Here is a 10,573-nt window from a genome sequence, read left to right as displayed (position 1 = left end):
AAAATAAAAAAAATAAAAAAATCACATTTTCAATTTTTCAAAAATTCTATTGTTTCTTCTTCTATTCTCCCATCTCATTATCGATAGGTTTTACCTATTTATTTTTTTCACCCTTTTTAAATTAAAAAGAGTAATCCACTTCGAACCACAATCCTTCAAAATGAGCAGTAGGGTCACCCCTTTCTTGCTGAATAACCACTTGTTTCAATCCCTCTGGAATCCTTTTTAACCCATAGCAGCATATCATCTTTAAAACCTTCAGTTTGGGTAAGGCTCCTTCCTCCACATTGAACTCTGACAACATTATGCGGTTCAAAATCAATTCCTCAAGCTGATGAAACCCATCATCCGTAAAAGACAAAGTAATACTTCCGCTTGGGCCACACAAGTGGAGGCACCTTAGACTAGGTAGCATCTTTAGCTTTTGCAGCACTCTGTTTGTTTCTTGTCCATCACAAAGTTGCAAGAACAAGGTTGAGACTTGGGGGGAAATCTTGGATTTCAATTGCTCTCATTAAAACCATATTATAGAGCTCCGGGTGGCAAGAAAATGAAATAGGAAGGTCCATTGTAATTGGGTCTCTCCATGTGCGCACAGCTAGAAGTTTGAAGCTTCATTATCTGCTCCTGAATGACTGGAACCATATGGACTTCGTCATTCGGATCATTCAGGTGAACTCCTTTGGCAACTTCTTCTTCTTCACGGATTTCTCCATCATGAACATGATTTCCCTCAGGAGGGTTCTCTCCTGGAGGAGGATGGAGGTTTTGATTTTGATTCCTTAGAACTGTAGATATGGCATCCACCATGGCTTTTTGAAGCGTTTTCCACAGATGGTGCCAAATGATGCGTCCAAAAATTTATCCTCTAAATCCTTAAAGAATTACTTGCAAAACTTGGTTAGATGTGGCCCGGCTGCATGGTCGAGTGACCACCTCTAAAGGCTAAGTCAGTAATGGATCACCACAGAGCTCTGGCTAGCTAGTTACAGAGCTTTAATTGAAAACGATAATGGAGGGAAAATGATTAAGATGCCTTTAATGCGTGCATACCTTTAGTTTATATAGGGTTACCTCCAATCCTTGACTGATGGATCAATCTATGATCTTCCTTTGTAGCCGCCCATCTTAAGGTTTTACCCTTCTTTTGAAGGTAGTGTTAGTTTCCTTCTCTAGCACGATTGCTCCTGCCGTATTAGTGTGGGTTACCTTCTGTGTCATGATTGTGTATCCCGAATTCTTCGGGATCACATATCTTGCAACCATTAAGGTTTCTTTGCCTTTACGTTACTCACTGGTTCAAACTCTGAACCAGTCCCGACCATGGTTAAACTTGGTTTGGTATTATTTTATCGATCCTCATCACAGTGTAAACTTTGGACCTTGCTTGTGTAATGTGCATGCCATGTTTAGCGGAACATTCGATCATTGGATAGAGATTTTGGTCAAAATCTCGACCAGATCTCAATCCAATGGTCCACTGACCAGTCCTGCACTTTAAATACACACTTGATGCAAAATGCGTAAACTTAATTGTTCGACGAGTCAAATCTTACACATGCTACATATTTTTCCCCAGCTTCCTAATTCGGTGTTGGATAACCGTCCAAATAGAGAGTTCTTTGAAAGTTGGAACATCGACTTTACTCTGTCCAACCAAAAATCTATCAAGTAGGAACCTCCTAACATAGGTTGGTTGCAAGAAAATTGCAATGGATCCATTCGGCAATGTCTTGGCGGCTATGGATTTATTGCAAGAAATTTAGAAGCTAAGTTATTTTTGCAGTCACAGGTGCATTGGACGCCGACAGATATTACTTATGGAGTTGATAGCTAGCTAAAAGGCCTGCAAATAACTAGGCCGTTTAGCATTCTTCATTCAGATTCTGATTCATGGTAAACCATACTCATGATACAGGGTCAACATCGAATCCCTGGTGTGTAAGAGAAACCTTGGGCGAGATATATCACTTGAAGACGAGCTTTACAGACTATGTTTTGTGCTTAAACTGGGGCCAACTTTCTTGCCGATCACTTGGTAGACCTCATGGCCGTCGAGATGAAGTTTACTTTGATCCCAGTTGACTTCCCCCAACTTTGGTTCTTATTCTTCAAAATGATGCTATTGGTAAATCATAACTATTATACTGTCTAATAGATGCTCCTTGTTCCCTCAAAAAAAAAAAAAAAAAAAAAAAAAAAAAATCACATTTCAACTTTTCAAAAAATCCTATTGTTTCTTCTATTCTCCCATCCCCTACGAGTAGGTTCCACCTATTTATTTTTTCTTGAAAATATTAATATTGGGGATTATTCATCCATTTCTAACCACAAATCTCGGAGAGGAGTGCTAGCGATATTACCATGTGATTCAATGCAAAGGAAGGGTATGTGCTTGATGATACCCCAATCTTCTCCTGCATCTTTTCGGACCCGGTCTTGAAGCTTCCTTGAGATACCTGACAAGATAAGTTCTTGTAGAGTAACCACTTGTTCCAATCCCTGTGGAATCCTTTCCAACCCAGTGCAACCTAAGATCTTCAAAACCTTCAGGCTGGGTAATGCTCCTTCCTCCACATTGAACTCTAAATGCTCTATATCATACAAAATCAATTCCTCAAGCTGATGAAATCCATCATCCGTAAAAGACAAAGTAATTTTGTATCCCTTTGTGCCATGCAAGAAGAGGCACCTTAGACTAGGTAGCATCTTTAGCTTTTGCAGCTCTCTGTTTTTTTCTTGTCCTTCACAAAGCTGCAAGAACAAGGTTGTGAGATTTGGGGGGAAATCTTGGATTTCAATTACTCTCATTAAAACCATATTATAGAGCTCCAAGTGGCAAGAAAATGAAGTAGGAAGTTCCATGGTATCAATGTCAGTCCATGGAATAATAAGTTTGAAGCTTCGGAGGCGGTTCAATTTGGGGATGGCATTTAACAATGACTCTATGCATGGAGAAAATTTGTCATCAAGGAATATAGTTAGCTCTCTCAGATTAGTCAACCTGTCGAGCTTACATATCCAATTGCCTCCAGGTAGCATTAATTTCTGTAGGTTCACACTGTGATGAAGGAGATCACGGAAAAAGTAGAAGCTCCTAAAAAGACGTAGACTTGAGAAAAGAAGATTTCTTAGCTGTCGCAGGTTTATCATTGTCATAGGCAGATATAGGAGGCCAGTTTCTCGTAAATCTAGGGTTTGTAGATTTTGTAGGTCTCCAATTGAAGATGGAAGTTCTTGCATCCAAATGTTACGCAGACTCAAGTACTTCAGGAGGATGAGTTTTCCAATCAGCTGCTTTACCAAACCCCTGCTGCAAGGACTTAAACCCTGTAGATCTAAGACTCTAAGTAGTTTCAACTTCATCTGCAAATTTATAGTGGAGAAAGTACTAGAGAAGCTCAAGAAGGAATGGAGATAATTTTCTCTAGTACCTTCGTTTAGAGCATTAGAGGTTGAAAAACGCTCGCTCTCACCTCCAGTGATGGTAAGCCGACGACAAGATCTATCTAGTGATGAAGATGATCTCAAATTATCATCATCACAACTCCCAGCAACAAGAACTTGAAGAAATCTCTCTTGCTTAGCTTCCGAAATGGCCAGATCACGAACAAGATCATGGATGCGGCAACAAATGCCCCTTCCATCGTAATTTCGGAACGTTATTTGGATCATGCTTCTTTTGGCGAGCTCCTCCAAGTATTCTTCGGCCACATCTTCCATGGTCAATTGGTCTCTCGATTGTATGAAGCCTTCTGCGACCCATAGCCATATCAACCTCGAGCATTCGATCTCATAATCTTCTGGGAAGACACCAACATAGAGGAAACAAGGCTTCAACCGGTCAGGTAAGTCAGTATAACTAAGACCCAACACTTGTTTGCAACTTATCCCTGCTTCATTCTCATTTAGCGCCGAATTTACACTAGCGTGAACCTTGGACCAGGCAGCATGTGACTTGGGTCTTGTGTATAAGAGACCTCCTAACAATACAATGGCCAGTGGTAACCCACTGCACTTGCCCACAATTTTCCGACCGAGCTCCACCAGATCATGTTGAAGAGTAGGACCTCCACCTGCATCGTCCTTACTCTCTAGCATCACCTTTGCTAGAAAAAGCTTCCAACTCTCATCCTCAGTCAATAGGGGCTGGTAATAGATATCCGTGGAGGGGTCCGCATGTCTAGCAACGGCTTCGTTGCGAGTGGTAACCAACACCTTGCTGCTGCTTTGATAGTACTGTTGTTGAACTGGAAGGGCTTGTTTCAACTTCTCCCAGTGTTCAGGCCTCCACATGTCGTCGAACACAATGAGGTAGGCTTTGTCTTTCAAGAAACTAGAAAGCCTACTGATTAAGCTTCCTTCATCTAGCATCTTCTTCTCCTCTGGATTAAGGGGTTGGATCTGATCGATGATGACACGAAGGATATCTTTCACAATGAACTGTTGAGACACAGAAACCCACGCACGAGTCGAGAAATGTTGAACAACTTGCGGGTTTTTGAAAACTTTTCTAGCAAGGGTAGTTTTACCACTACCACCCATTCCTACTATTGAAACAACAGTGGGAAATGGTAGTGTGAACTTTCTGTGAGCCATCAACTTCGCGACTACTTCCTTCTCTTCCTTTTGGAATCCGATGACGGCGAATTCTTCCACAGAATCTCTCCCACGAAAGGGGAGTCTTTGTTCATCTCTTCCACCGTAACGGGGTTGTTCATTAGAACTCTGCCCAGCCTCTGCAGTTACAAGACCCAACGTAGATCTCATAGCTGAAAGCCGCTCGATCTTTTTGTTTGAAGTTTCAATTCTGTTCCCCAACATGTGGTGGTTAAATAGTAGACTGGGGTAGCAGATATACCTGGTTGCAATGCCTCTCTGCCGTTGTCTCTGAGCTCTGAAGATGAACAAGTCGATGACATCCTCTGCCTCCATAACAGCATCTCTAACCTGAATTAACCATTCTTCGGCCTCCTTATTATTTCTGCGTTTCTCACTGGCATCTACAAGTGCAGATCTCATCAATCTGATCTTGTTCTTCAGCGATTCGGACTGTTCCGACACCCCAGAGAGGAAATAAGCTTCATTCCATGTAATCAGAGCTAACTTCTCTGCAACAGAAAGGATCGTCTGCGCCATTTTTTTCGAATTTGCTCCCTCGACAAGCTACTGAATTTGAGCAAAGTTGACAACTAGGAACTGATGCCCTTATATAGTGGAGTAGAATTGATGGCTCTCCGATACTTGTCCTTGTTTTTCCGGTTGTCTTCTAAGAAAATGCTACCTTGCTTGTCTTTATAATCCAGGGTGGTATGGACCCACCATTCATTCGTTGCTTTCCTTGTATTCCAGGGTATGGAATATGGGTGGACCCAACTTTCATTCATTAGCTTTGACACAGAAATGGTAGATCACCAACTTCAAAATGAAAAATGAAAATAGTATACTTTTCTTTTTCCTTTTACTTTTTCTAATTTTATTTTATTTTATTTTTTTTGTTTTTTCGTAAGTACTTTTTCTAATTTCAATGTTGCTCGAGTGCTTACTTCACCTATAAAACACATCTTAGCTAAATGGAATCTTACCTGGTTAGAGTATGCAACAAGAAATTGCTTGGCTTCTATCATGTATCCAAATCTGGCTTTTTGTCTTAACTAGCTGGATTCTGTTAGAGATTTGTTTACAAAATGAAATACATAATTGCCGACTAGCCCCTGAGAGCAAAAAGCACTCGATCAGATGATCAAGCTAGTATGAATTAATGCAATATCTTCTCCTGCTAAGGTGGATTACAGGCTCCAAATTGAAAAGTTGCAAAGTGAAGAAGACGATCGAATTCATTGAAATTAATGTTACATCATCATAGGCTCTATATAGATTAATCTGGTCTTGATCAGGGCACATACGGAGCTGGTTATGGAGCACATATGGTTTCTCAATTGCACACACATTCTTCCCATGATAGCATCTTTCATGTTTACTTAGTATTGACTTCCCATAAAATTATGGCAAACTTCCTCTAGCTCCATATTCTGTGTTTCCCGTGCTTTTGCCTTTTGGGTATATGGGTAGAACCCCCAAGCATCTTGATTGGCTCAAAGCTACCGGTTACACTGGAATGGGGGTAAATCGGATACATGATCATCAGCATCTTTTCTTTGCTTGTTTTGGTCTAAGAACATTTTGGGTTGTAGGGCCCTTGGCCCTGGGTTTTAGTTTTAGGAGCGAACACGCAATGACAACATCGGTTCCTTATTTGTGCTTGAAGTTTTATCTCTTTCTCTCTCGGGGGATATCATTGTTATTCAATGCTCACTTACTATTACATTTGGAGACTATGAATCAGATTCTACTCCGCCACGCCAAGTTAACAACTGCATGCTCGCTTCAACCTTTCTATGGTTTAACCTGTGGATATTTGGAGGTAACCGGTTGCTCACCCCTTCTTTTTCTTCGGTAAAGGGGTACGTGGTTGCTTACCATCTCACGGTTGGTCGAGCCAGAGGCTTGCATGCCGAGTTCTAACCCGAAATAGCTTCTCTTTCGTATCATTCTTTTTTTTCCAAAAAAATAAAATGAAACAATAACTAACTGAACTTGTGGGATATCATTTGTTTTAAAAAATTGAATGGTTTTGTTCAGAATGAATACACAATTTTAACGTGGTTCGATCTTCAATGAGAAGGTCTACATCCACGGTAAAATCTCCAATCAACTATGTTCTGGGGAGAGCTTTCATTATCTTTAAATAGAGATGGTAGTGTACATGATGTGATATTTTACAATGAGTAGAGTTCTACAAGTAAGGGAACTTTACAATGAGTGGGACTATTAGTCTTTATGTTACACTGAAAGACTAATATCCGATAACACTCCCCCTCAAGTTGGATCAAAGATAACATATGAGGTCAACTTGGACAATAGTTTTTGGAATGTTTCATTGGATAAAGCTTTTGTGAAAATATCTGCAAGCTGCTCTTCACTTCTTATGAATGGAGTTTCAATAGTTCCATCTTAGACTTTCTCACGAATAAAATGACAATCAATCTCAATGTGTTTGGTTCTTTCATGAAATACTAGGTTGGAAGCAATGTGAGTAGCTGCTTGATTATCACAGAAGAGCTTCATAGGTTGACTAAAACTATCAAATCCTAATTCTTGAAGAAGAGATTTAATCCATACCAATTCACTAGTTGCAGATGCCATTGCTCTATACTCAGCTTCAGCACTGGAACGTGCACCCACACTTTGTTTTTTACTTTTCCAAGTGACTAGATTTCCTCCAACAAATACGTAGAAACCAGTAGTTGATTTTCGATCAATAGGATTACCTACCTAGTCAGCATCAGAGAATCCTTCAATAATAGTGTTCTCATTGTTCTTCACCCATATACCTCGTCTTGGAGATGACTTCAAGTAACATAGAATACAGTCTACCAACTCCATATGTCCTTTGGTAGGAGCATGCATGAATTGGCTCACATAACTCACTGAATATGCAATATCAGGTCTAATAATAGTAAGATAAATTAGTCGTCCTACTAATCGTTGGAAACAACCAATATCTTGCAGAGGAGTAGAATCACTGACCACTTTGCTATTATAGTCCACAAGAGAATTAGCTGGTTTCACACCCATTTTTCCAGTTTCTTTTAGAAGATCAAGAGTATACGTCCTTTGACAAATGAACAATCCCTTACTAGAGCTTGCAACTTCAATACCAAGAAAATATCGAAGTTTTCCCAGATCCTTGATGTCAAAAGTTTTATCCAAATATTGTTTAATAGTAGTAATTTCCTGATGATTATCTCCAGTGATAACTATGTCATCAACGTAGACTAAGACGACAACTGTACCGCCAGTAGTTTTCTTGACAAACATTGAAGAGTCTGATCCACTTCTTTTGAATCCAAAAACTATAAGGGCTGTACTTAACTTCTCATACCATGCTTGTGGTGATTGCTTAAGACCGCATATTGCCTTTTTCAATCTACAGGCAATACTATCTTGATTTTTTAATGGATGACCTGGAGGAACTTCCATGTATACTTCTTCTAGCAAATCTCCTTGTAAGAATGCATTCTTAACATCCATTTGAAAGAGAGGCCATTCACAGTTGACGGCTATTGACATTAACACTCTTACAATGTTCATCTTCACTACTGGTGCAAAAGTTTCCTTATAGTCAACCCCATATGTTTGGGTATATCCTTTGGCAACAAGCCTAGCTTTGTATATTTCAATTGTACCATCACTGTTGTATTTGGTTTTATAGACCCATCGACAACCAACTGGGTGTACACCATTTGGAAGTGGAACAATATCCCAAGTATGATTCTTATCAAGGGCCTTTAGTTCGTCTTCCATAGCCTTCATCCATACTGATGAATTCTTGGCTTCAAGGTAATTAATTGTTTCCTTATGATCATCAATGACAGTTAAAAATGTAACAAATTAAGAAGAAATACGATCATAACAAATATGAGATTGAATGGGATATTTTACAGCATGATATGTTGAAAAGTCATGCAATTTGATGGAAGGTTTAGAGATTTGAGTTGACCTTCGAACTTGTATAGATGATGTCTGCTCATTCTCAGGTGGAACCAATATTTGTGGTTCTTCTTGAGTATCAAGATTTTGTTGTTCAATGTCGATTGATGAGCTATCTGGCATACTTGGTAATGGGGTAGGAGCAAATTCTTGCACAACAAGTTCATTATAATTATCCATATTCTCCCCCTGAATTTGACTCCTGCCAGGATAAAACATGTGAGTTTCATTAAAGGAAACATAACGAGAAATAAAAACTTTCTTGGTGGAAGGATTATAACATTTATAGCCTTTTTGTGATGTCGAGTACCCCAAAAATACACACTTCTGAGAGCGAGGATCAAGTTTGCTACCATGTTGCGAGTGAACATAAGCAACATAACCAAAGACTCTAAGAAGAGTCATTGTAATTCGACGATTATAGAGAACTTCCAGTGGAATCTTGAATCGTAACACACTACTTGGAAGACGATTAATCAAATAACAACTTGTAAGAACAGCATCAGACCAATAAGTTTTAGGAAGATTTCCATGAAAAAGTAAAGAACGGGTCACTTCCAGCAAATGCCTATTCTTACGTTCAGCAACTCCATTTTGTTGAGGTGTGCCAACACAGGATGTTTGATGCAAGATTCCCATGTTTCTAAGATAGGACTGGAAAGGAGTATTTGTATACTCTGTGCCATTATTTGTCTGCAAGATTTTAATACTCGTCTGAAATTGAGTGTGAACCATTTTGCAAAAATCTTGAAATATCTGCAGAACTTCATTCTTGGATCGCAATAAATATAACCACGTGGCTCGTGATTTATCATCAATAAAACTAATGAATAATTTAAAACCATCTCTTGAATCCACAGGAGAGTGCCAAACATCAGAATGCACAATCTCAAAAAACGTACTGGAAACATGAGTACTGTTTGGAAAAGGCAACCTATGTTGTTTAGCAAAATGACAAGCATCACAACAACTGGAATCAAAAGAGAAAGATAAATTCAAAAAATTTAGAATCCTATCAGAAGGATGGCCCATACGCCAATGCCAAAGTTGGGATTTCTCAGGTTTTCTCAAAGAAACCAAAGCATTGTTTGGAGAGTCCAACACATAGAGACCATCTTGCAGGCGACCTTCACCAATCGTCATTCCGGTTCTGCTGTCCTAAAATATTACTTTGTCCTTGAAAAATATCACATGACAATTCAAACTTTTAGTGATCTTGCTAACTGATAGTAAATTCATAGACAAAGATGGCACAAACAATGCATTTGCTTCAGTTGAAAATAAATTCAATTTCCCATGTCCTTGAATAGGAACAGTGGTGCCATTAGCAACCGTAATAGGAGGGAATGAGTCCACTTTATCAGTACTCAAATCAGATAAATAATATGAAGAACGACACATATTGTCAGTTGCACCAGAATCCACTATAAAATAATTCTGAGATAAAGTGGAAAGGGCAAGGGGAGTACCAGTGGAGTGAGCAACATTGCTTGATTCAACTACTGAGCGAACATAACTATTTGACTAAAGGAACTGTTGTAGTTGAGATGCAATCTGTTCAAAAGAACCCTGAAAATCTGAAGAGCCTGCTTGCACAACAATTTTTGGATTTGATGTTTTAGTGGTGGTTTGATCTTTAGAAGGACGCAAGTGAGAGTGCAACTGCCAGCATCGTTCTTTAGAATGACCATCACGATTACAATGATCACAATGATAAGTGGGTCTTCCACGACCTTTCCCACGATGACGACTGTAAGAGATTAGATTTCCAGAGCCAGAATTAGGAAAAATATTTGTTTTTGCAACATGGGCAATAGTCTCACTTTGACCAGTCCTTGTTTTAGATTCAGATTGCATAATACGTCTTCTAGTTTCTTCCCTCTGAATAATTGCACAAACAATAGTGAATGTGGGAATATCTGAATTCATAAGTATCTGTCTTTTTAAGTCTTCATATTCAGGACGAATACTGGCTAACAGTTGAAAGACACGGTCATGCTCATCTCTCTTCATATATTCA

The 10,573-nt window shown here is 39.3% G+C and overlaps 1 protein-coding gene across 1 annotated transcript; it reads right to left on the bottom strand.

The window, feature by feature from the left end:
• Window positions 1-2,310: 2,310 nt before the first annotated feature.
• Window positions 2,311-5,160, bottom strand: LOC149022081 (putative disease resistance protein At1g50180). Its single transcript, XM_089147237.1, has one exon. The coding sequence runs from the start codon at window positions 5,137-5,139 to the stop codon at window positions 2,311-2,313; it is 2,829 nt and encodes a 942-aa protein (XP_089003363.1). The 5' UTR covers window positions 5,140-5,160.
• Window positions 5,161-10,573: the final 5,413 nt, after the last annotated feature.

This window comes from Hakea prostrata, chromosome 3 (assembly GCF_041222555.1).
Source record: "Hakea prostrata isolate BN-2017 chromosome 3, UWA_Hpros_2, whole genome shotgun sequence".
Taxonomy (NCBI): Eukaryota; Viridiplantae; Streptophyta; class Magnoliopsida; order Proteales; family Proteaceae; genus Hakea; species Hakea prostrata.
This window is presented reverse-complemented; position numbering and strand designations above follow the sequence as displayed.